The sequence below is a fragment of the Anas acuta genome, chromosome 27 (genome assembly GCF_963932015.1).
Source record: "Anas acuta chromosome 27, bAnaAcu1.1, whole genome shotgun sequence".
Taxonomy (NCBI): Eukaryota; Metazoa; Chordata; class Aves; order Anseriformes; family Anatidae; genus Anas; species Anas acuta.
The window spans coordinates 4365807-4391426 of NC_089005.1; the positions used below are offsets into that span (position 1 = coordinate 4365807).

The following is a 25620-nucleotide window of genomic DNA, read 5'->3' on the forward strand; positions in this document are numbered from 1 at the left end:
CCATGTCCTTGTGTCCCCATGTCCTCGTGTCCCCATGTCCCTGTGTCCCTGTATCCCCATGTCCCTGTATCCCCATGTCCCCATGTCCCCACATCCCCATGTCCCTGTGTCCCCGTGTCCCACGCCACCTCACCCCATGTCCCCACGTCCCCACCCCGTTGCGTCCCCACATCCATGTCCCCACATCCCATATCCTTGTGCTCCCACATCCCTGTACCCCAAACCACCTCCCCCTGGTGTCCCCACCCCCTTGTGTCCCCCCCGTGTCCCCACCCCCATGTCCCCCCCTCCCGTCCCATCCCATCCCATCCCATCCCGTCCCGTTCCGGACTCCCCTCTCCGCACTTTCCCTCCCGCCTCCCCCCGCGCATGCGCCGTCTCCTCAGGGGAGGGGGGGATGCGCCTCCTGAGGGCTGCGCATGCGCAGTTCGTGAGGGGCGGGAGGGGGAGGGGGGGCGGTGCGGCCATGGCGCAGCGCGACCGCGACCGGGAGCGCGATCGCGATCGGGACCGGGATCGCGACCGGGACCGCGACCGCGACCGGGACCGAGAGCTGCAATGGTCGGCGCGGAGGATGGGGACGTCGCTGCTGCTGCAGCTGTCGGCCCACGAGCGGGAGCTGGACCTGGTGTGCCTGGACCACAGCTACGCCAAGCCCTGGAGCGCCCACCCCGACGCCAGCGCCGCCCGGCCCGCGAGGATGCTCTTCCTGCCCCCCAGGAGGAGCCCCGGCAGCGCCCTGTGAGCAGGGGGGGGCTGGGGAGGGGCCGGGGGGGGGCTGGGAGGGGGTGGGGAGGGGTCGGGGGGGGCTGGGAGGGAGGGGGGGAGGGAAAAAGGGGGGGGCCGGGGGGTGTGGGGGGGGCTGGGGGCTGTGAGGAAGGGCCTGGGGGGGTGGGAGGGGAAATTGGGGGGGTTGGGGGATGGGGGGGGGCTTCTGAGGGGGCTGGGAGGGGAAAAGGGGGGAGGTGGGGGGGCTGGGAGAGGTGGAGGGGGCCGGGGGCTGCCAAAGGGGGGCATGGGGTGGGGGCTGAGGGGAAGGGGGGTGGTGAAGTGTGGGGGGCTGGGGGGCCTGGGAGGAGGGGCCTGGAGGGGTTTCTGAGGGGAAAGGGGGGGGGTCTGTGGGATATGGGGGGGTTGTGAGGGGCTGTAAGGGGTTGTGAGGCTGTGATGAGGGGCTGGGGGGTTCTGAGGGGCAGGGGGGGGCTGTGGGAGTGGAGGGGCTGGAAGGTCCTCGGGAAGTGTTCTGGTGGGGTTTGTGAGGGGAAAATGTGGGGTGTGTGGGATTTGGGGGGGCTGAGGGGTCGGTGAGAGGTTGTAGGGGGCTGGGGGTCTCTGAGGAGGGGCCTGGGGTGGCTTCTGAGCAGAAACTGTGGGGTCTGTTTGGACCTGGGGGGCTGGGGGGCCTGTGAGGGGTTGGAGGGGGCTGAGGGGCTTGTGAGGAGGGTCTTGGGGTAGGTCATGAGGGGAAAGCGTGGGGTCTGTGGGGTCTGGGGGGCTGCGGGGCTTATGAGGGGGTGTAGAGGCCTGGGGGTATTTAAGGAGGGGTTTAGGGTGGCTTCTGAGGGGAAAGTGTAGGGTCTGTGGAGTAAGGGGGTGTCTTGGGGGGCTGTGAGGGGAGAGGATGGGGCTGGGGGGGCTGTATAGGGCCTGGGAGTACGGGGAGGGGGCTGGGTGTGGGCTGGGGAGCTTTTTGGGTGTCTGGGAGCCTGTGGAGCTGAGGGGACGGTGGAATGTGAGGCAGAGCCTGGAGGATGTGGGTTGGGGGTCTCTGGAGGAGGTCCTGGGCTCTGTGGTGGGGAACATGGGGCCGAAGGAAGGTCTGGGGGCTGCAGCAGGGCCTGGAGGGGGTCAGGACGTTCACACAGCTCCTGCTGCCGGGCTCTGCAAGACGTGGCCGGGCTCAGCCCCCCAGCTGGCTGCAGATCCTTTCCCATTTTCCCAGCCTAGCAGACCCCATTCTCTAACACGTGTTTTTTTTTCCCTGGCAGCGAGGCAGATGTCCCCATCGACGTCGAGACGGTGACGCCCACGCCCGTGCCGCTGTACGACAACCAGAAGGCGCGCAGCGTGATGAACGAGTGCGAGCGCCACGTCATGTTCGCCCGCACGGACGCGGACGCCCCTCCGCCGCCGGATGACTGGGAGGAACACGTCAACAGGTAACTGGGACCCGCTGGGACATCAAACGGGGGCTCAAAACAACCCCACGCTGCCCAGTGTGGGATTTTTAGTGTGATGTAATGCGTGGTGACGTTCCCGAACTGAGTAATGTTCGAAGAAAGTGAATTGTTTTGTCCAAATTCCTTGTTTGCCTGCTGTAGAAGCTGTTAGGTTTAATGGTAGAGGCTGGCCCAGCTGCTGAAGCTCCTGCACGCTTTGTGTGCCACTGTCTCCTATCTTTGGAGGAGCTTGGGACAGTGACAGCTTTGTCCCCAGCTCAGCCCTATTCCAGTGTTGAGGACTAAAAAGGAGGACGTGTGTAAATTTCCCCGCCCTATAACCTTTCCTGTGACTGTTGTCAGTCAAGTCGTAGGAACAGTAATTTTGAGTGATAGGGAGATGACCTTTGCTAAAAGGAACAATTATTTTAGTCTTATTTATTGTTTCTGTTGTTCTAGTGCTTGGATGTTCAGCGGTACGCCCTGGTGACACGTACAATCTCAGTGGTTTTTGTTGAGCAGTCTTTTAACTTAAATCCTTGCTAGCGAAACTTGCTTTTTCCATAGCTGTAAGCAGGTTCTGGAGGTGCAGCTGATGCCCGGCTGTGCCCAGATGCCTGTGTCCAACGTCAAATCTTTGGTTTTCTCCCCAGGACGGGTTGGACAATGGCTCAGAACAAGCTATTTAACAAGATCCACAAAGCCCTGCAGTCCGACAGGCTGGCGCGCTTGGCCAACGAAGGGGTAAGATTTACTCCCTGCTGCTCTTTCACCTTCCAGCGGATTCATTGCCTGGTTTTAGTCCCCCTTAGCAAAGTGACTTGGTCAAGACAAAAGTCTTTGCTCTAGGGTTCTGTGGTCTTAAGAGACACGCAGCTCTGGACTTGTTTGAGGCGGGATTTTGTCCTCACTGGGAGGCTGTTGGTCCTTGCTTGTTGCCGGAGGGCTTTGAGCTGCCCAGGCTGATGTTTTCCTGTGGTTTGGGGTGCACGTGGCATGCTTGATTTTTCCCGTAACTGTGTTTCTCCTTTAATTTCCTGGTTCTCAGGCTTGCAATGAGCCGGTCCTGAGGAGGATAGCGGTGGACAAATGCGCCCGGAGGGTCCGCCAGGCGCTGGCCAGTGTGAACTGGGACACCAAGCTGATCCAGTGGCTGCACACAACGTTGGTGGAAACCCTCAGTTTGCCGGTGTTGGCTGCGTACTTGGACGCTCTGCAAACGCTTAAAGGAAAGGTGATGAATGCAGTGAGAGACCTTACCCTCCTACCACGTTCTCCCTTTATAAAGCTCATGAAAAGGAAGCTGATGGAGTCTCTATCCTTTTTCTTTGGGGTGGCAGGGATGATGTTTAAAAGCCCCTTGGAAGAACAGTGCGCATGTACTCAGTCCTTTCTGCCTCTGGTTTCAGATCCCCACCCTGATCGATAGGATGCTGCTCTCCTCCACCGCGAAGACGGGGGCAGCAGGAGCCGAGGCTCTGTCGCTGCTGCTGAAGAGGCCGTGGGACCCAGCAGTGGGTGTCCTGTCACATAACAAACCAGTGAGTGCCTCCGGGGGCTTGCAGGGAGCGAGAGGCCATTCTCAGATCACCAAATGGTTTAGGTTGGAAGGGATTTCAAAGCCCATCTAGTTCCAACTCCCCTGCTGTGGTTGGCATACCCCCGGGCTGCCCAAAGCCCCATCCAGCCTGGCCTTGAACGCTTGCAGGGATGGGGCAGTGGTACTGGCAGGCCCCTATTTGATCTCGGAGCCTTCCCTTCAGGCTGAACAAGCCCAACTCCCTCAGCCTGTCTCCGTAGCAGAGATGCTGCAGCCTCTTGATCATCCTCATGGCCTCCTCTGGATTTCTCCTAGTATTTCCAGGTCCTTCTTGCGCTGGGACCCCAGGGCTGAACACAGGGCTCCAGGGGGGGTCTCACGAGAGCAGAGCAGAGGGGGACAATCCCCTCCTCACCCTGCTGCCACGCTGCTGGTGGTGCAGCCCAGGACACAGTTGGCTTTCTGGGCTACAAGCACACATTGCTGGCTCGTGTCGAGCTTCTCATCAACCACCACCCCCAGGCCCTTCTCCTCAGGGCTGCTCTCAGTCCATTCTCCACCCAGCCTGTGTTTGTGCTTGGGATTGCTCTGGCCCAGATGCAGACCAGCTTTATTCTTCCTGTTCTGCTTTCTTCTTCCTTCTGTCTCTTTTCTGCTCCTTGGACTCTTTTCCTTCTGGTTTTCAGCCTTGCTCAGAGAAGGGACTCCTTTTGTTGCACCCATTTTCCCCCATACTATCCCGAGGTAGCATCTGCTGGGGAAAGCTTGCGCATTTAATGAGCTCTGCAAGATCCCTCCCACTTAGTGCAGGCCAGGCTAGGCTTTGGGTTTATAAATAACCGTTTTAATTCTTCTGTGGCTTATCAGGGTTGTGCTGAGAGAGTTGCTCCTTTTCAGCCCCCACTTGGGAGGATGCTCTTCCACAGGCTTCCACCAAGAAGCAGTTTGTGTAGCATGCGGTGTCCTCTCATGTGAAGCTTTGCTTAAGTTGCCCCCGTGAACCCCTTGGTGTGCGTGAGGGTCTGGAGCAGCAGGAGGATGGGGAAGCAGGCGGCGAGGTTTGGGGTTGGGATGTTGCCTTCCCTCATGTATCTCTCGTTGAACTTTGCAGAGCAAATTGCCTGGTTCCCCCCTCATCCTGATTGCTTCCTCCGGCCCCTCCAACTCCATGTTCCCCACTTCTCGACGGCACCGCTTCTGGCAGTCGCAGCTTTCCTGCTTGGGAAAGGTTTGTATGGTCGGGTTTGAAGGCAGGCACATTAGGAGCTAGTTCACGTTAGCAGCTGTGGTAGGCTGCAGCTGCTGAGCTTATTTTTGTAACCCATTGGTGCACCAAAATACTTGCCTCTGCTAAAAACAGAGGCTGGCATCTGCCACCTGCAGTGTTTGGCAGCTAAGGCACAAATTGGGCTGAAGTTGCCCGATCTGATTTATCTGGTGTCATGTCAGGAGACTTGCCATCCAAAGCCAACAGTTTAGGTTGTATCATTCTATTAAGAATTTGAGTTTTCCAGTAGGAAGAGGTTGGAGGAGGGAGGCTATGGGTCACCTTGGATACAGAGCTGCTTGCAGCGCTCTGTGTGTTGGGCATACTGGGGGTATAGGGGTGAGGTGAGCAGCAGAGGTTGTCTCTGGAGCGAATTTCATCTGGTTTTTGGTAGCTAGAAGAGAATTCCACGGGAGAGACGAAGCACAAAGTTGTGTATAAACTGGTTTAGCCTGTGCCTGTTGCTGGTGCCTGTTGTGCCTTTGTTATTTATTCATTTTTCGTTCCAAATGACAGGTGATTCCCATCGCCACCCACCTGCTGAACAACGGCAGCGGGGTGGGAGTGCTGCAGTGTCTCGAGCACATGATTGGCGCGGTGAGGAGCAAAGTGGCAGAGGTAAGAGCAGGACGAGTCTGTGCCCCCCTCGCCTGCAGGTGTTGCGGGGCCCATTGGCAGCGTCCCGTTGTCTGTCCCTCCATCGCTGTCCTTTTTCTCCCGTAGATTCACAACCACTTCTCTCACAAGCCGATCATCCTGATCGGGTGGAACACGGGTGCCTTGGTGGCCTGTCACGTAAGTGCCTGTTTCGTTTGCATGTGCTCAGATGATTTGAAAATTTCAGTTCAGTGTTTGGTGCCTTTGAGGCTCTGGAGAATTATTATTCTATTTTCTTTCCTCTTGCTGAGGCCTGGCTTAGAGATGTGTCCTTTTTGGCCACGGGGGCATAAAGGAGTTTGAGTTCCTTGGTGTTTTCCCCACCCAGTCCTTTTAAGCACCTAAGCAGAGTCTAAATATGTGAGAGATCTCCGTGCCCTGAGCCTAGCAAAGTGACCTTTACAGCAGAGGACTGTGCGGATGCTGACTGTTGTTGCTTTTCTACTCAGGTTTCAGTGATGGAGTACGTCACTGCAGTTGTGTGCCTTGGATTCCCTCTTCTAACAGTTGATGGCCCCAGAGGGGTAAGGACTGAAGGGGATGAGGGTGCCACTTAAAGAGTTGTTTGTTTTTTAACCTCCGTAGACTGTTTCATAGAATGTGGTTTGGAAGTCCAGTGATAACTGGAAGATTTTTAAGGAATGTGTCTGTGATTTTTTTGTTTGGAGGGGATGCGCCCAGCAGGCAGAAGTGTTGCATCTGTAACAGGTTTCCTGATGCAATAGCAGGCGTGTGAAGTCCTGCGTTTGCTTGTCCGTCCTGTAACGTGGTTTTGCAGCTCCTTCCTTGGGTCTTACACAAGTGTCGCTCGTTGACTGTGTTATTTGGCACCAGAGATGGTGACTTAAAGTCATTTACGTGGATCCCAAATTAATCCTTTGCTAGCTGATCAGTTTGTGACCGTGTTGGGAATGGTTACGGTTGTGCTGGTGAAATAACCAGTTCTGAGACTGTAGTGGAAATCCCTATCAGCCCTGTGTAAAAGACATTTGTTAGGGAGGATGCAGTGCTTGAGCAGAGTTCTCTTTAGGATGACTGCATAAACCCCATCGGGGCTCACCCTGGAGAGCTTCACTGCCAGTGGACGTGCTGTTGGCACTGCTTCAGCTTTGTCCTGGGTTTGTGTGGCAAAAGCTCAGAAGAGGAAGGGTGAGTTGGAATAGGGTATCTGAGATGTGCAACCTTGTCCAGGCAAACCATGCAGTTCATCATTTCCTTTCCTCCAGGATGCAGTTAGTACGCACTGGGATCGTGTGTGAAGTGCTGCCTGCTCCTCCATGGCACATGCTTTCCTGTTGGGAAGTGCTTACCTGTTTGGGAATGTTTGGGAAATGCTTCAGAAATGTGTTTGGCCCCAAAGATTGCATCCTGGAACAGCCCTTCTGAATTACAGTTGCCCTTGCTCTTGCAGGACATCGATGACCCCCTCCTGGAGATGAAGACCCCTGTCCTCTTTGTGATCGGTCAGAATTCCCTGCAGTGCAACATCGAAGCGATGGAAGATTTCCGGGAGAAAATCCGAGCTGATAACAGCATGGTGGTGGTGGGAGGAGCAGACGACAATCTCAGGTGATGTCCTGTGAGGTGGATGCTCTGCCCTGAAGCCCTGGGCAACACCTGAGTGTGCTGCTTACAGAAAAACTTGGCCCTGCCTAATAATGCTCTGTCAAAGCAAGCAGTTGTTCAAAGCCCAGTGTACTGGATAGAGAGATGGTTGGTTGGTTTTTCTGGGATAAATCCACATTGCTTCTCCCAGTGGGAAGCAGAAGAGCACAGTAGGTATGACACTAGAGCAGGTATCTGCTTTTTCTTGCCACCCTGGCTCTGGAGCGTGCAACTGATGGAGGCTGTGTCCAGTATCGGGGTAAGGGAGGCTCCAGGAGCCTTGCAGGAGGTGCTGAAGGTTTCAGTGAACTTTGGAGCTTGATCTCCAGTCACACTTGTGTGTCTGAGATAACTGCACCAAAAACTGGAGCAAGTTGTGTATAAAAACAGGTTTAGCCTGATGCTAGAGCTGGATCCAACAATGCAAACAATATTTTTGGAGCACTGTCAAAGTCAGAAATCCACAGCAGGAATAGTTACTGAGGGAGAGGAAAGAAAGAAAAGTCAAACTCTGATAGCGGTCTGAAGACAAAGCTCTGAAGGAAAGGAAATGTATTTGCTTTGCAAGAAGCTTTAGTCGTAAACTGAGCGATGCTGGGCCCTTGTTGCTGTCCCCAAAGCTTTTCTCAGCACTTCTGAGGATGAATCTCGTCTTGCCAGCAGACGGTGCTCTTGAGTTGAGCACTAATGGATTTGGCTAGTACCCTACTCTGTAGGGTCAAACTGTGTAAGGGAGCAAACCGGCCATCGTTTGAGTTTAATTCTCTGGTGAAGAATCATATAGGGAGTGTGAAAGGGGAAAAACAATATTTGTTGGCTTCCACGTGTTTTATTTTTTTATTTTTATTTTTTTACTAGGATAAGCAAAGCCAAAAAGAAGTCAGAAGGCCTGACCCAGAGTATGGTGGACAGGTGCATCCAGGTAAAGACAGAAATCTTCCCTGTACAGCTGTACCTGTAAAAGGCCCCTGCTGAAATGTCTCTGATCACAAGTTACAACCTCGCTGCCAGTATTGGTTGAACAAACGTAATCTCTCTCAAGTGGTTTTTGAAGTGGTTGTCCTCCGACAGCAGGAGAGATGTGAGCTTCCTGTTTGTGTACTTTAAGCAAAGATCACTCTTCTGAGTCTTCTCCTCTGCCTGGGGAAGCAAGCAGTACTTTGGGGAGCACTGGAGAAACCATCACATTTCTCTTCCGTGTGTCAGAAATCAATGGAGTTAGGAGCTTTGATGAGAAATCAAGGTCTGCCTTCAAGGGTTGCGGGTTTCTGTTTGTGGAATATTAAATCCAGAGAGCCCTATCAGTTTTTCTTTGAGAACATTCAGTTCTTTTCTTCAATTTTAGCTGTGAAGCTGAATTATTTAGAGACCTGCACGCTGCACAGCCTAACGATTAGTTTCATCCTGCCTAGGATGAAATAGCTGACTTCCTGACTGGAGTCCTCACTCGAGCGGAGAGCCACTCGGGCTCTGATCCCCGTGACCTGGACGCTGAGAAGAAGAAGAAGCCGCGCGACTCGACCCGGAGGGATCTGTCGTTTGATTTGCCGGAGAGAACCAGCAGGCCCACCTCACCAGCAGCCAAAGTGCCCGCTTCACCGTCGGGCTCAGAGGTAGGGGCTCCCTCTGGGATATGGCGAGTGGGGAAGGCTGAGTTGTGTGCTGCTGAGGTGTGGAAGGGTTGGAAGAGGGACGCAAGAGGATGTGAAAGCACTAATGGCTTTTGAAGGGGCAAAGGAACCTTTGGATTTAGACCTGCTTCAGCAGAGGGATGCACGTTCTTGCCTGCACTGAGGGTTAGGATTGCCTCTCCTCAGAGAAACGCGGGAGTAAGGTGTTCCTTCTCTTTGAGCAGGACTTGTCCAGCGTCTCCAGCAGCCCCACGTCGAGCCCCAAGACTAAAATGGCTGCGGTGTCCTCCATCCAGAAGCCCACCCAGATCAGCACCACGCAGCTGCTCAAGAGGCAGGTGCAGAGGACGGACACTATCCTGACACACAAGCAGGCACAAGGTAACCTCCTGCGGCTTTTCCACCCTCTTCCCTCCGAGCACCTGGAGTTTTGGTCTTTATCTGCCCCGACCCTTTCAGGTTTTGTCTTCTGAGTCCTGTCGTGAACTCCAAGCTTCCCGTGGCAGTTTGCTCTGCAGCTCAGTTCCCCGTTCCTGTCAGCTGAAGGCAGCAGCTTGTAGGGGGTTGAAATTAGGTTGGAGATGGTGTTTCTGCAGCTCACGGAGCCTCGCTGCTGTTCCAAGTGGGAAGGATTTTCACGTGCTCTGGCTGACAAAACCGCTACGTAGCCGTGCTCTGATTCCCTTTTGGGTGTGAGCCCCTTGACTGGTGTCTCCAGGCTGCTTGGGAGGGAGATAGAAGGTTCTCAGGTGATGGTTGAGGCTACGGAATTGTGACTGGAGCAGTGGGCCTTTGGTAATTAGCCATCCTGCATGGAACAGCAGAGGAAAACCCACTCTGAACTGCTTCAGCTATGGGGTTTTGTCCTGTCGGATGCTGATTAAAAACCTTATTGTGCAGCTTCAGTCTGGTTGTGACAGCTCTGGCTGTAGGTAAGGGTTTTGTCGCTGAGGATCCTTTCTGGCCAAAGCAGCAGGAGTGGGGAATAGTTCTCATCCTCCCCTCCGGCCTCGTTCCTTTGCTCAGGACAGACCTGAACAGACTTGTTGTCTCCTGCAGCAGTGCGACCACGCACTCTCTAAAGTCTTTGTGTTGCTCAGGCTAGGCTCCAGCAGGAACTTCAAGCTTGGATCTCGTAGTTTCGCAGCTCCTGGACTAAAGAACTCTGTTCCTCCGTTGTCGTAGCCGAGGGGAAAGGTTCTAGCTAGCGCAAGGGAGGCAGGAGGACGGTTTGCCTCGTTTAGTGAGGAGCGCTGCTGCGGCGTGCTGTCCGTGCCTGTGTCGTGGCAGCAGGTGGTGAGGGACGCGCTGGCTGTGGGGCTGGAGAGGGCTCGTGCTGCTGGGACGCTGCAGAAGCTGGGGCGATGCCCGGCGTGGCGCGGGATGCGCTGCGCTGCCATGCGGAGAGGAGCTGAGCGTGTCTCCTCGTGCCCTGAGCTGTCTGCCTGCCTGCTGCCAGGTCTCTGCGCGTCGCAGTGGTGTTCCTGGAGGTCGCTGCCCCCCTGCAGAGCCGGGCTGTGATACTGTAATTCTCTCTGATTCATTTCAGCTCAGTTTGCTGCTTTTCTGAAACAAAACATGCTGGTGAGGAAAGCTCTTCCTCCTGGCACCTCTTCATGTCTCTTTGGTGAGTATCTCCTCACTTCTCTCTGTCTCTCTCCATCTCCCTCCTTTTCTCTGTCTCCCGGCTTCCTTCTCTCATCATTTTCCTCTTCCCTTGCATTGGTTGGGGGATGTGGCCCAACGTGTCCCCTCGTCCCCTGCTTTTTTTGCTTTCTCATTGCTGTATCTGAAGCTTAAGCAAACGGCTCGCGTGCTAGCTGAGAGCACTAACGCCTCCCGAGCTCCCCTTCCCCTGCCCCGGGAGGTAAATGCTGCTGTAACCTGGCAGCAGCTCTGCTCCAAACTAAAGCTTTGTGGACGGTGTGGTGACTTGTTGGGAAGCTTGAAGACTGACTGCATGCTGGTGGAGCTCCTTACTGCAGGGTGGCTGTTGGGCGTGGAAGCGAGGAGCTCCCGAGTGGAAGGGGCAGACGGAGAGGCTGGAGCAGCGTTTCTTGGCCAGAGGGAGCTAGAGAAGAGCAGGGAGAGGGATGGCTGTGGGGTGATGGTGGTGTGGTGGGAGAAGGATGGAAAGGATTGAGTTTGTTGACAGGTTTGGCTGTGCTGAGCAGGAGACAGGCCGAGGGGAGCAGTCGCTGATCCTGTGGGCTCCTGGTTGGGTGCTGGAGCACCCCGAGGTGGAGGTCAGCACGTGAGGTGCTCCGAGGGCTGGGCACTGAGGGGCAGGGTGTGCAGTGTGAATAACAGCGCGTTTTGGTGGCTCAGAAGGCAGTGACTGGGCAGACCTGGGGCTAGGGGAGGAAGAGAGCTTGATGTCCAAGGCTCTGGGAGGCTGCGCTGCCGTGTGGGGTGGCCATGCTCAGCTCAGGTGACCCCGGGAGCTGAGAGCACTGCTGGGGGTGACAAATGCCTGCAGCACCCCCAGTGCTGCTGCTTTTAATTGCTGGGGATGCAGAGATGTCCGTGCTGTTTTGGCACACCGAACACACACAAGACGCAGTCCAAACGTGTGCACACCCATGGTGACAAAGCCCTGAGGCACAAAGCCCGAGGTGGTGGCTTTAAAGGTTTCTTCCTCGCTCGAGCCCTGTTTTCAAGAGACCTGCTGGTCTCCCCGTGAGTAGAGCTGAGCCTGGGAGCTCACGTGGAGCTTTGTGCTTGCTGTGGGGAAGAGAAACCACAGTGGCCGAGTCGGGTGCCTGGATGCTTTGTCGGGGATGCTCTGGCTTCAGCCTGCCCTGCCTTTTGCTAAGACTGAAGGTCGTTAACACCTCAGGGCTCGTTACTGCGCTGGCTCAGCTGCTTGAGCCATGAGGTAGGCAGCTGGGGCTGTGCGGGTGCAGCCAGCCCCTTGCAGCAGTGTCCCTGTGCGGCGTGGGCTGCCTCTGCGGCAAGCAGCAGGCTCTGCTCTCGCTCGTGGTGACCAGGAGGGACTTGGGGTCGCTGCTCACTGCTTTGAGAGGCTCCCAACGCCACTGCCTGTGCATGTGCCCTTTCCCCGTCCTGCCTTGCTGGTGGCACTCACTGTGGCACCCTGGGGGGCTTTGGTGCCTGCAGTCCGTGCACGCTGGGTGAGGTCCCTCTGGGCAGTGTTTCTGTCCGAGCGTGTTCGCAGTCGAGCAGGAGGTGTGGGAGCGTGCACCAGTGTGACCAATTCACACGTCCCAGCCGTGGGTCTGCAGCAGTAGCAGCACAGCAGGCTCGGAGCTTCTCCTGGGGAGCAGAGCAGCCCTGACACACTGCTGAGTCGCCTGACACCGAGGGCTTTGGGCGCAGCCTTGTCCCAGCACGCAGGTAGTGGGGTGTGCAGGGAGAGGAATAAATGCATGTACACAGCACATCTGTGGACATGTTGTACATAAGCTATATAAACAAAAAGATGCCTATATCTTGGCTTCCAGGCTGGTGACTTGGAAGCCCAGGACGTTTATCAGCAGGGAGTTGGCTGCCTCGAGGCTCCCTGTGAAAGCTCCAGGTGGAGAGGGCTCCCCGGAGCTTGTCCCAGTGCTGCAGGTAGCAGCAGGGCTGTGGTTGTGAGCGCTGCCAGGCTGCAGTAGGAGGCAGATCCACGCTCTCATTTGCTCCACCAGCATTTCAGCTCAGGGCTGGGTGACCATGCACCGGCAGTGGGGTGTGCAGAGAACGGACGGGTGGGGTAACCCCTCTTGTCCTTGTGCCATCGATCCTGTCTTGTGACCCCCTCCTGTCCCTGTGCCACCTACAAGCACTTGTTGCGGGCTCTGTGCTTTTTGGACAACCCTTTCCCCAGCAAGCTTATGCTGTAGGCAGAATGAAACAGATGTGGTGGGTCAAAAGGACACGACAGCAGAAGGAGCCCTTGGCGTGGAAGAGAAATCTTCAGCTTGCTGCTTTTCTCCCTAGTGCCACGCAGCGTGGGGTGCGTGGGGCTTGGCTTTGCTGCAGCACCTCTTGTGCTCATGGCTGCTTCGCTTAGCGCCTCCCGGCCACCTGTACGCTCCTGTCCAGCCCTCTGAGGGACATTTCTGAGCGCTGGAAGGGACGTGCTGAATGACAGGCACACAAACACCTCCTCTCTAACCCCAGCACTGACAGCACGCCTGCACCAGCTCTGCGAGTCTGCACCTTCGTCCCCCTCGTCTGGAAGTTAGGGATGCTGGAAGGGTCTGATGCCAGGAGCGATTGCACTGTGCTTTGAAATGAAATGTGTTCATGTGAAGATGTGTTATTACCGTAGGCATCCATTTTTTCTTCGCTGCAGAGGGCAAGACAGGTTCTGTATGCCTGTGAGCAGCTTGAGCTAAGCGCTGACCCTGAGGCAGCAGCGTAGGGCACGCAGGAGTCAGCGCAGGTGGTGAAAAGGAGAAGCGAGGGGTCCTGGTGCATGGGAGATGGGCAAGGCTGGCATGAAGGGAGCTGTGGAAGTGTGCATGGGCATGTGTCCCTTCTCCGCACCTCGGAGCAGCACTGACCTCGAGGAATCGGCCGTCAGTTTCAAAAAGCTACTTCTGTGTCCCCTAGTTCCAGTCTCCTCAGAGCACTCGGAAGGGGCTGAGAGAGACGATGTGCGCGTGCAGCTGAAGAGGCATCAGGCCCCCAGCCCGACCCAGTGCAGCAAAACTTCCAAACGAGCCAAAATCAAGGTGACCATTGTCTCTCACGGAGATGCTGCGGGCGTGGGGAACGGAGCACCCCTCACCACCCAGGCAGAAAGTGAGTTGCGATTGCAAAGCCGCTTGGTAGCCAGAGAGCGGGTCGTGGAGGCACCCAGCTCCTCCGGGGCACGGCGTGGGGAGGGGAGGGGAGCTCTGGTCTTCTGCTTTTTGAGGAGGCAGCTGCAGGAAGGAGACGGAGGCTCGAGGTGCGATGTGGTGCTCTAGGGGGTAGCTGGGGATGCGTGGGGGCTGGCAGCGCGTAGCCAGGACGTTTTCCATAGCAGTTTGGGTCGCGTGCTTCAGCAAGGTGCCTGACGGCAGCCTGGTGAACTGCAAGGTGAATTTTGTGCCTTCCTGTGAGGCTTCGAGGTGCTGCTCCTGGCAAGGCCTCGCTCCACGTAGGTCGTGCGGGTCTCCGGTTCTGCTGCCTGCTTGCGTGTCCCCCGCAGTGGAAGCAAGGCTCTCCCCAGGAACGCGTTATGGATGACGGCGATCTTCCTCCCTCTGGAAGACTTCACAACTCAGCCAAGTGCCCCTTGGGGCTGTGCAGTCACCTAAAATCCGGCACAATTTGCCCTTCATACACGTGCTAACAAATGGCAGCTCCTCTCCTGCCTGCGGGGCTGAGCAAACCCACTGCCACGGGCGCTGCAGAGGTCCTTCTGTCCAAGAAGAGGTGACGTGCTCGGTCATCTTCCCCTCGAGCCTTCGTGAGGAGGGCAGAAGCTTTGGCTGCTCTCGCTCCTGTACTCAGAGGATTTTGCCTTCTTGCTCTCCGTGCTCGTGCAAAGGACTTCCTCACCTCGGAGCCCAGCTGCGTAACGCTGATGCTTGTTTTTAGAGCTAGCTCAGTGCAGTGCAGGGCTGGAAGGTCAGCGTCTCCGTTTGAAGCGTTAGGAAATCAGAGGGTTTTCCAAGCTGAGAAGTAACCGTGTTCCTTTAGAAGGATTTCTTGGTTAATTAACGGTTGTTTTGAAATGTGAGAATTAACTAATAAATACACATCCTTTCTTAGGGTTACAGTTCATCTTCGGGCAGCTTTGAGGATCTCTGGTTTCCGGAATCATTTTTTTTTTTTTTAATTTTCCAAACTTTACTTCTTTCCACAGAAAGGAAATGAGTTGCAGAAGTAAACACGAACCAAACGAGAATTCCCTCTTAACCGTGCGTGAGCAGGAGGAATGCACGAGCCAAATGCAGTTGTATCCCAAAGGCCGCGATAAACAAATATTGTGACACAATAAACTATTATTGTGACTCGCCGCATCCCTGTGTATTTTGTAAAGTGTCTGTAAAGAATGCTTACAAAATCCAGCTCCAGCAGCCAGCCAGACCCTAACCGAGCGCTCGAGGCGTAGCTCTGTGCCGTGAGGACAAGGAGGAGGGGATTAGTGGAGGTGACGCTTAGGAGAGAGAATTGCGTTTGGTGGTGAGGGCCTGAGCGGCCGCTGCTGTCAGACTTTGAGCCGGTTCCTTGAGTCCTGCCTGTCGTCACGCTCTGACAACGACAGCTTTCTGGTTTTATTCACAACTCTGCTCTCTCTGGTACTCCCGACCTGCTGTAGTGCGGTGCCTCCAGTGCGTGCTCATGGCTGCAGTGGAGGTTTCCTTGAGAAGAGGTCTTGTGAGCAGGATGAGCCCGTGGCCAGCAGCTCTGGGCTGTGCCTGGGGGTAGTGCGTGAGACAGGGAATCCCTCAAGCCTCGTGGAGGAGGGAGAGTTAGGTTTCTTCTTTTTATTTTGCAGTTGTCTCCGGAAAGCCGGTCCCCATGGCTGTCGGCCAGTCCGTGTCAGGAGTGAAGGAGCCCTTCGGACTGCTCACCACCTCCAAGTGAGTGCAGCTTTGGTTTTGTAAGCCCTGCGCCTCGTTGAGAGGCTGCTGGTGTGAATGAAGCACCACAGCGTGGTGCTTTCTGTGCGTGGAGCTTCTTGGTAGCTTGCTTATGGCTGGATTTCTCTGAAGAATGGGAGACACGTGGGCTCCCAAAAACTATTTGTCAACTGGTGGTCGAATCTGAGAGTGGTGGAAATGGGCAGATGCGGAAGGTGATGTGGCTGTTGGGCTGTTCCTGTATGGTTTATCAACTCCAAGTTTGCTGCAGAACTGCTGATGTTTGTCTTTTGAATGACTGTGCCGTTGTCTTTGCCAAAAATTCAGTGTTGTCTTCGTTCTTTGATAGTTGAGCATTTTTTTTCCAAAGATAGCGAAAGAATTCTCAATATTGGCTCTGAAGTTAACGGGCCACTGGGATTTCTTCTGAGGAACGAATGTGGTGTTGACAATCTCTCACATCGCTGTTTTCCATTTTAATTTAAACCATGCTTTGGAGAACTGGACCCCAGCTGATCTGGGTGGGGAGAGGAAGAGCTGTCCTCAGATAGAAAGTTGATTTTTTTAATGGGAAAAATTTCACTCCAAGGTAGATCGTGTTGTGCAGGGTGGCACAGCCCTTGCGGCACCTTCCTTCTGAGCTGGAAATGCACGGATTTTGCCCCAGGTGCTGCAGTGGACACAGGGAAATGTCTCTTGCTTTGGATTTTTTTAGCTCATCACCTCCCCACCTAACGCTTCCAGAAGCCCTGCTCGGTTGCTGACAGCGTGCTGTCAAAGCCATCTTGCGTTGCTCTTTTTATCACTAAGAGGTGCCTTTCTCTTCTTCTTTTGTAGGCTGAGCTCAGCAACAGAAACCTCCTCCATGAGCCCTGCTCCGTCTGCCGTGATCCCCAGCAGCACGGCGCCCAGCGCTTTCCATGCCCTGCAGAGCAGGCTGGTAGCCAGCAGCGCCCACTGCATGCAGGCCCAGCCAGCCAGTGCCCTCCAAGGTACCTGTCTCTTGTGAATGTAAAAGGTAAACCAGGTTCCAAATCATTCAGGGGATCCTCTTTCTTGCGTTCACTGGTTGCTTTGGGTTCGGCCCTGCAGTGGCCGAGGTGGCACTGGTAGTGCTTTGCTCTTCAGAGCCCGTGGAGGGCCAGAGGGATGCTATAAATGAGGCTGAAGGTTCAACAACCTGTTAATTGCATCGTTTTCATGTCACGATGCCTCGAGATACCAAACACAACCTCCTTTTGGCAGTACGACTGCTCCTGCCCACTCGTACGTTGCCTCCCCTCTCTCAGAGATGACGTTGGTCGCTGCAGCAGTGAAACGTGCTGGGCTGTGTTCATGGGGTAACTTGGAGCATCCCTACAGGCTCCTTGGGATGCTGCTCTTCAAAGGACAGTTCTGCAGGCCCTGCTGTGTGACAGACCTAGAATTCCATGGTGGTTAGTTCTCCAAGGCTAATTTCTTTGTTCTTTCCTCTTTTCTAGGAGCAGCATCTGCCAGCAGCCTGCTGCAAGGGCTGAGCTTCAGCCTGCAGGACATCGGGACCAAGTCGTCAGCCCTTCCTGCCAGCGTGGCTGCTGCTGGATCGCCCGTGCAGGTACTCAGCCTGCAAACACCAGAGGTTGCTCTCTAGAAGGAAGCTGTGCGGGGGTGACGTGGAGGAAGCTGGAGCCCAGATAATGTGTGGTGTAGGACCAGAAGAGACGAGTGGTGCTAGGTGTGAGCTGCAGCTGCAGTAATGTGCCCCAGGTTTGACAGGTGATGAGGATAAGGGTTCCTGTAAACGGCCTTGGTTCCAGGGAATGGGGCTGTGGGAAATTGTACTCAAAAGTGGGCTTGGCAGCCACCTAAAAATGCTGATAAGGGTCTGGAGAATGGAGAGGAGAGGATCAGCAATCTGTCCTCTTGTCCTGTGATCCCGTCAGGCAGTGCTCCCCATCCTTTCAGTCTGAGGGGCCTCAGTAGAAGCGGAGCCAGCCTTTCTCCCAGTTGTGCTTTCAGGCTGAAATGAGTGCATGCAGACTGGAAGGGACGGCTTTACCTGCTTGCAGCCGCCAGGATGAAGTGTGGAAACTCTCCACCTGGCTTCTAGCTCCTGCGGGAGGCAGAGGTTGTGCCATCCCATCGTCGCCAGTCCTCCCAGGTGCTGAGTGCTTCTGCTTCTCCTTCCAGACCTCAGCTGTGAAGACATCCACACCGCTCCAGAACCTGAGTGCCATCACCACAGGCACGGGCACGATCGTCCGCACCATCCCAGTCGCCACCTCCTTGTCTGTGGGAGCCTCGGCGAGCGGGAAACCCACGGCCATTCACCAGCTGCTGACCAACGGGGGACTGGCCAAGCTGGCCAGCAGCCTCCCTGGCTTGGCTCAGATCTCCAACCAGGCAGCAGGTGAGGCAAGCAAGCGCTGCAGGCTTCTGGAGCACCCCAGGCCTGGTATTTCCAAAGTTTATTTCGCCTTTGTGGTGCTCCGAGCTGTAGCTGTGCAAAGCTGCATGTGGTAGCAACTTGGGAGCTTCCCCTCCTGGGAAGAGACTCCTGATGCAGCCCCCGTGGGTGAAGGTGGCCCCGCAGTTCTGTGCTTCAGGGATGTCTCGCTTGTGTTTTCCAGGCTTGAAGGCCCCAACGACCATTACTGTGACGCTGCGTGGGCAGCCCAGCCGAGTGACCACGCTCAGCCAGGCTGCCATGGGGGCTGTGCAGCCCCAGCTCGACGAGCAGCCCATGCAGACGCAGGCCCCTCAGGTAATCCTCGGCGTCTCCTCCCTAGAGAGAGCGTTTGCTGAGATCAGAGAAAGCTCACGAGCAGGAACGGCTGTCCTGGGGAGATGTCTCTTGGTCATGGCATCTCCCCTGGGTTTGAGCCTTGTTCTTTTGCTGAGGCTGTGCACAGAGGGGCCTTGCAAGGTGGTGGTTAGAGGACCCAGCTTATCTTCACATCTGTTAGCAGCAAGGTCGTCTCCTCCAGAGATCGTACTCGGTGTCCTGCTGGTCCCACACCGAGGAAATCTCTGTCTAGTTCCTAATGCTGATATCAGTATGGAAACTGTTGTTGCAGCTCTGGGCTCTCCTGGCAGTAACAGGGCTTGGTGTGAGGGGGAGAGCTGCTGCTGCAGCGTCTGTCCTGTCTGTGCAGGCAGGAGAGTGGGTCGGCTGTGCTGTCTGGGGGAGTCTTCCTCTTGGAAATGCTGCTCCTGACTCTCAGGTGCCCCGATGTGACAGCAGGGGTCAGGGTGCTGGACTCTTTCCTACTGCAGGACCTCATCTTCTGCCCCGTCTCGTTGCTGTGCTGTTAAAACCAATACACAAAGTGCTCAGTGCGTGCTCCAAAGTTGTCTGTTCACAGCAGATCTCCTTGTGGTGGTGGATCACTGACAGAAGGAAATGCTTTTGCTGGTCCATGCTAGAGGTGTGCCAGGTACTGCCTCAGAAGGGTCCTGGTTGCCTCCCAGCTTCCCAGGACAAGACTTAGTGTAGATGAGTTGAGAGCACAAGAAGTTGGAGAGGGTTGTTTTTAATTTGTTGTTGTGGTGGTGGTGAAGGCAGTGGTCTTGGGTACGGTAACGCAGACCTCTGCACCCCAACACTTGGAGGTAGCTGATGTGGTAGGTTTGCTACAGATGTGTCCCTGGGCTCTGTCCTAAATCACTGCCAGTTTGGAGATGGATCCATAAATGTGAGGGTAGCAAGATCGGTTCCGATGCCCTGCTGGGACATTGGGTGAGTGGTGGCAGTGATGTGCTGTCAGCAAGGTTTAACCCAAGCTCAGGTGGCTTCCCCATGATCCCAGCTCCAGCTCTGCACAGCATTCGGGCCTCTCCTGCAGGCATTATCCTGGCAGGATGTAGGATTTACAGGCAGCCCTGTAATCTGCCTTATGGGACTGAAGGAGGCGTTGCAGGGCGGGCTGGTTGTCTGAGGGTGAGCAGTGCAGGAGGCAGCACCTGGCTGGTCTGCCATAAAACCATCCCAAGCTGGCAGGGACACCCAAGGAGCATGCAGTCCAACTCCTGGCTCCACACAGGACCCCCTAAAAATCAAACCCTGCATCTGAGAGCGTTGTCCACGGGCTTCTGGAGCTGTGGCAGGCTTAGGGCTGTGACCACTGCCCTGGGGAGCCTGGGATGCTCAGAAACAATTTCCTTTTGAACAGCCTGAAGGGAACCACAAACTGAACTGTTGAGGGTCCGACAGTACAACAAAGCAGCGAGCTTTGGAGGTAAATGAAAGCTTTGAAACTTACCAGGAGCTCTGAATTAACTGGGCTTTAGCTCGGGGTCATCAGAGGAGCCCGCAAAGAGGGGACAAAGAGGTGCCAGCAACATCCCCCAGCCTAAAAACTTTGGGGTACAACTGACTGCCCGGCAGGAGCTGAGTAGTGATTCGAGACAGACATTTGCAGGGAAGCAGAAGTTCAAAGACAAAAGAACAAATTCCCAGAGTGATAAACGCTACAGCTTGGGCAGTCAGGTGAGCATGGAGCGAGGGCTGCGGGGATCAACCAGCTCCTACAAGCTGGCGCTGAAGGCTGAGGGCACTGGAGGATGCCGAGGTCTCTCCAGCGTGGCCAGGGCTCTGTTTTCCTGCACGCAGGGTTTTTCTGCTCTGGATACTGCTCACGCAGCCTGGGGCAGGTGAGCTGGTGGAGGAGACACGGAGCAATCTTTGCCTTGTAGGCGAAGCCCTGCAGTTCTGTCAGGGAGGCAGCTCGTGGCGTGGAGGCAGGGAGCGCGCTTCTGCTCCTTGCTGCGGCCTGCCGAGGTTGTTCAGGGTTGCTCAAAGCCCTGAGGTGTGTAGGGAGGCATCGTCTACAGGTCAAGCCTCTGGATGGAGCTGGGTAAGTATTAACAGCAGCCGCGAGTCCTTAATTTGTCCCGTGCTGCTTCAGGGCTGGCCTTGCGTCCCCCGTTGCCAGTGGTTTCCACACAGGCTCCTGGTTTGCTGCTTGGTAAAGCCGAGATCCGGGAGCATCCGCGTCCTTCCTCCTTGACTTGTCTGTGCCCTTTGGTACCTGTTTGAGATGCTGGAAATCCATCTGGCAGAGCAGCAGCTCGGAGGTGAAATGAGACCTGGCACAGACTGCTCGGCGGTTGGTGGGTGCCTTTGTGGGGTCGTGTTTTCAGGCAGCGACACCTGAAACTGCCTGGCTGGCCCTAGAAGCTGCAGAGCTGGTTGCAGGCTGCTGGGACGTACAGTGCTGAGCTTGTGTGTTCAAGGCAGTGCTTAATTGTGTGGTCGGTTGTGAGAGCTGCTTCAAAAGCAAACTGAAAGCAGGCTTTTACAGGAAATGGAATGAGCTGTGTGTTTTTGTAACTAATTATAGCCCTTGACATCAGCTTGTGTGTACCTTTAGCACATAGGATTACGTAATCCACCAGGGCTTCCTGTAAAAGAGCAAATTTACAAAAGGCTCGGGGGGGATTATGCCAGAGCTTAAACTCTTGTGTTTTCAGCAGTAGCCAAAGCCATTGTTGGTTGGGTTTCCTTTGAAATTCCAGCTGACAGGCTCCTCTGTGCCTGTGCAGGAAGCGTGAAGCCCACGCATGGGCTGTGATTTAAAGCTCTGGGGGCTGGGGCGATGCCTGTAGCAGCTGAGATGCAGTTTGAGTGGGTAACTCTTCCTTCCCCCACGGGCCTTACAGGGGAGGCAGGAGGCTGAGGAATCTTCCCGGGGAGTTTGGCGCAAGTGTTTTCTGCGAGTAGCACAGTAAGAAAAGCAAAAGAGTGTTTGGGTGGCATTAAAGGGAAAATACAAGCAAGCTTCAGCTTCTGTTTTCAAGGAACAGTTCCACCGTGGTTTGAGCCGTGCTTTCTGTGTGAGTTCCTCTCTGCAGCGTGGTTGTATCCCGGTAGCAGCTCTGTAAAATGTAGCGATGCTGATGCTGGATTGTGGTCTTGTCCTGCCACGAGGCAGAAAACCATTTACATTGCAACGGCCAGAGCTGTGAGCTGAGGTGCTGGTTTCAGCTGCGGGCAGGGATCTCCCCTAAACGGCACGAGGCAAGCGAGGAGCCTCCAGCCGTGCTGGTGGTGGCTGTACCACCCCTTGTTGGAGTCTGATCTTCTTGCCTCCCGGGGCAGAAATTAGTTCAAACGAATGGAGCACCACCAAATTGCTGCGCAGGGCGTGGAGGAGCAGGCTGTGACCTGCACGAGCGCCAGGTGGGAAGGGCTCGGACTGGAGCTAAGCCGTTGTTGGTGATGTTTGTCACTGGTGGAGGAGAGCGAGTTGCCTGAAGCCTGCCAGTCCCCAAAGGCCACGTGTGCCTTAGGACACGAATCCAAGCTGCCCGGTTATCCCAGTGCTGGACATTTGTAAGCACCCGGTGGACACCAGAAGGACTTGAAGTCTTCCTCTGGCACCTGGGGAGCTCTTCAGGTGCCGAGGACGGCGTGTGCCGCGTCCAGTCTTTGCTGGTGCTGGCAGTACAGACCTTGTTCTCACAGCAGGTCTGTGTGCTCTGGGACTTGTGTGTGAGCTCCAGTTCCTGGTGGTTGCTCCGTTGGTGCCGCAGAGAGCACGAGAGCAGGCCTGGCCTCCCTGGCAGCCCGCGGTGGGGACGGAGTCCCCTGGATCCGCGGTGGTGCGGATCCTGCCTGGAGTTTAGACGTGCCTGATGGGAGTGAGGGCAAGGCTAGAAGAAGCAGGGAGGAGGCGCGCTCTGATCTTGAGGTGAGGGACAGCTCAGGCCCCGAGGAACGGCTGCAGCCCCCCAGCGATGGTCGAACCCCGCTCCACCTGGGGTCCTGGCGCTCCTCGCAGCGCCGCGGCCGCTCCCAGCAGCTCTCCGTTCCTTTAACCCCTCCAGGCTCCGGACGGTGCAGTTGGGAACTTGGCCGCCCCAGCTTCCAGCGCCGCCTCTCCTGGCAAGCTGCTGTCTCAGATGGATCTCAGCAAAGCCCAGGCTGGCGCAGAGATGGCTCCTGCCGACCCCACAGCCCACCTGACCGCCGCGGCAGCACCCGTAGGTGAGGCGCATGGCAGTTGTGGGGCGCGGGCAGCCGGCCTGGGGGCCATAGCGGAGGCCGGCTTGGAGCCATGCCTGCCGGGTGACGTGTGCGAAGCCCCTCTGGGGAGTAGCTGCCTGAATGCTGCTTATTTTTAAGTCCGTTGCCTTTTTTTTTTTATTCCTTATTTTTTTCCCCCTCCTTTGAGTTAGGTCCCCTGTGGTTTCTTTGCACAAGTACACACAGTTCTGATTTCGCTCCGTGCAGTTGACAAAGAGCGGGGTGTAAAACGTGAGCCCGAACACAGCGGGCTCTGTAAAAACCTTCAGCTTGTGTGTAGGGCCCCCACCACACGCTGGTAGCACTAAGCACTCTCCCTGCTGCCTACGTTTATTTACCTTGCCTGGAGAGAGCAGACCCATCCGATTACACCCGAACAAACATTGCATACCCAGCTGGTAGCCTCACACTACAAAAAAAAATTAAAAACCTCCGCAGAGCCATGATGCAGCCCGTTGCATCCTCAAAAGGCTTCCGCACAGCAGAGCCCGCCTCCAGCCACGCCAGAAATGTGTTTTCCTTTCCCTCGTCCAGCCAATTTGCCAAGCCAGGGGAAGGACAAGCAGGTATTCAGCACCCAGATCTGGTGGGTGAAGTTCGGGGGAGCTGTGCCAGTTTCCCAGAGGTCAAACAAGGCTGCTCTGGACCGTGCTGATGCGTGTGCTGTTTCACCGTGCTGTTGGCTCCTCGCAGGCGTCAGACCCAGCTGTAACTCTGATCGTCAGCGCTGGCTGCTGCAGACCCCCCGTCTCTGCTGGTCTCCCCCAGGACTCAACAGGGAGCTGCAGAAGCGCTGGGTTTAATCCTTCTGTGGTTTCGTGTTTTATTTTACGTTGCCCTTTTATGTTTGGTTTTGGTCTTTTTTTTGTTTTGGGTCATCATTAGTGGATGAAGTCAGATCCGTGGAGAGCTTTACCTGCTTTTGCTGGAGGTTCGTTTTGGCTTTGTGTGCAGGGGGAGGACCGGTTTGGAGCCAAGCTGCCAGAGCAGCAGAGCGCACTGGGGTGTTAGCACAGAAGGTGTTCCAGCCGGAATATCTTTCATGGAGCACTTTGTGCTGCTGCCCGACAGCATCATCATGTCTCTGTGCCCCTTCCCAGCCTGTGCAGGGGTTTTAGCCTCCTGTTCTGCTGCACGTCTGGCCCCTCTCATCCCCTGCAGGGCGGTGGGGTCAGCGCCCTGCCCTGGTCAGACAGTCAGTCCTCAGCCTTCGCTCTGAGTCCTCCGTGCTTGAGCCTGGCACCCTGTTCTGGAGAGCTCCACGCTGCCGGCGGAGCTTGTGGCGAGCTCTTGCCACTGAAGAGCGGGAGGGACGCCGCGATACATCTCTGATGCCATTGTCAGAGCTGTGGTGTGCTTCGGGTGAGCCAGCACCGCTGCTGTGCTGCTCTCTGCTCAGCCATGTGGGCTCCTGGGGGACAGCAAGTGGCCTTGGGTGACCGCAGGGGCGAGCTGTGGGCTTCTCCACGTCGGGGGCTTTCTGGTCAGCATCGTCTTTGACCAGCAGTGGGTCTCCAGGCTTCAGTCAACGTCCTGAGCACATCTAACCCCAGCGATCAGATTGCAGAGACGTCTCCTTCCCCTCCTTGCACTCTGGGCTGTGGTAACCCCAGATGTGGCCGGGGAGCAGGCTTGGATGGGGTAACCACTGCGTACAACCCCTGCTGTTGCCTCAGAGTGCCAAGGGCTTCATTTCGTGAAGCTGATGTCTTTTAGCTGCCTTTGGGGTGGAGTGTGGTGAGTGTCTGAGCACCTGCAGCAGTGTCTGCCCTCGCTGCTGGTGGGATGGAGCCGGGCGAGAGCTTGCCCTGAGCCAGGCTGCTGGGAGCAGCGTGAGCTCAGCGTGTCCGTGGCAGCTTGGAGGGTAGGATGGCATGGACCTGGCCAAGAAAGAGCCACAAGGTCCTGTCCCCACGGGAAGGGACTGTGTTAGGTGAGACACTGAAGGAAGAGAGAGGCTTCCTTGGGGCATCTGAGAGGTCTGGGGAGGGAGCTGGCAGGTTTGGGGTTTCCTTGCAGTGCTCTGCCCAGGCTGTGACAGCACCGGGGTTTGTTGTGGATGACAAAACGAGGCGAGTTGTCTCTCTTCAGCCTGAAACCCTACAGCTGTGCTGCCAGGGGGGCTCAGCTTGGGGTGGGCACCTCGTCCCCCCAGCTGCTGACCACGCTCTCCCCTTCCCCGCAGTGACCAGCGCCAGCCCCATGAAGACGCTGTACGTCATGTCGGACGCCAAGCTCTCCGCGCTCACCAAGTCCGTGATGGGTGAGGCTACCTCAGTCCCCCTCAAACTGCCCGGCATCCAGCCTTCCTCCTCCTCCTCCTCCTCGTCCGCCAGCTCTCCCACTGGCGCCGTCACCTTCGCCACCTCCCCGCTGGCCGGCGCTCCCAGTCCTCCCGGCAGCCTGGTGCACCCGAAGGTGGGACCCGTCCTGCAGACCGCCTCCAAGACCGTCATCCTCACCTCGACGCTGGCCGCGGTGAAGGGCGACGGGCACCTCGGGGAGAAGGTCAGCCTGAGCAAGAGCGCCTCAGCCCTCGGCCACGCTCTGGGGACGATGGAGACCCTGGGGAGGGTTCCCTCCGTGGTGGACGACGGCAGCACCGTCATCCACACCAGAGAGACTCTGGCCAACAGACACTTGCTGCCCCAGGGCGTGCTGCCTGCAGGGGCCGGCACCACGCTGATAACGCTGGGCAGCAGCCTGGCCAGCTCCTCCATCATCGCCGCGGCGGGGCCCACGCTCAGCCAGAAGCCGTAGGGACCCTGGGGACCCTCGGCCAGGGCCGTGGGAGGACCCAGCAAGGCTGCAGGACGGGAGAGGAGCAGCCCCGTGGTGAGCAGGGGCTGGTTCTGGCTGTAGCAAACTAGGGGGATGTTTTCTGGTTTTGTTGCTGTTTAATAAATCTTTTTTTTTTTTTCTTTACTGACTTTGTTGTACCTGTCTCTTCCAAAAGCAGCTCTGGTAGCAGCCCAGCTGTGGGCTTGTTGGATGCTCTGGGTGTTTGCAGGAGACCAGTTCTGTTCAGGGCCTAATTTCTCTGATCTCTCTCGCCACGAGTGCGTGGACAGACAAAGCAGTGTGCAGGCAGGGAAAAATTCACGCTGTGGGTCCTGGGAGCCGGCTGGGCAGCAAGGAGGGAGGCTCCTCCTGCCACTGCTGTCCACCCGTATGTCTCCTCCAGGTAGAAATTCCCTTCTACTTTTGGAATATTGGAATTTGTTGAAA

At 56.2% G+C, this 25620-nt stretch overlaps 1 protein-coding gene across 5 annotated transcripts; it reads left to right on the forward strand.

The window, feature by feature from the left end:
• The first annotated feature begins 417 nt into the window (after positions 1-417).
• Positions 418-25317, forward strand: KANSL3 (KAT8 regulatory NSL complex subunit 3). 5 transcript variants are annotated; one of them, XM_068662529.1, is made up of 22 exons: positions 418-741; positions 1989-2159; positions 2813-2903; positions 3208-3393; positions 3569-3700; positions 4811-4927; positions 5483-5584; positions 5690-5761; positions 6073-6147; positions 7035-7192; positions 8087-8150; positions 8641-8841; positions 9084-9240; positions 10409-10486; positions 13423-13614; positions 15302-15386; positions 16224-16378; positions 16868-16980; positions 17556-17775; positions 17996-18129; positions 22194-22353; positions 24578-25317. In XM_068662529.1, exons 1-22 carry the CDS (start codon positions 467-469, stop codon positions 25150-25152), a joined length of 3513 nt encoding a protein of 1170 aa, XP_068518630.1. In that variant the 5' UTR covers positions 418-466; the 3' UTR covers positions 25153-25317. The 5 variants fall into 5 exon arrangements, with proteins under 5 accessions (XP_068518630.1, XP_068518632.1, XP_068518631.1 ...); XM_068662531.1 differs by lacking the exon at positions 13423-13614; XM_068662530.1 differs by lacking the exon at positions 10409-10486.
• The last annotated feature ends 303 nt before the right edge of the window (positions 25318-25620 follow it).

Bases quoted from the DNA above. Each gene is read 5' to 3' on its own strand.
- KANSL3 (XM_068662529.1), top strand. From the start codon at position 467: ATGGCGCAGCGCGACCGCGACCGGGAGCGCGATCGCGATCGGGACCGG. The intron at 8,842-9,083 runs GTAGGGGCTCCC...CTCTTTGAGCAG, and splicing joins CTTCACCGTCGGGCTCAGAG to GACTTGTCCAGCGTCTCCAG. The intron at 17,776-17,995 runs GTGAGGCAAGCA...TGTGTTTTCCAG, and splicing joins GATCTCCAACCAGGCAGCAG to GCTTGAAGGCCCCAACGACC.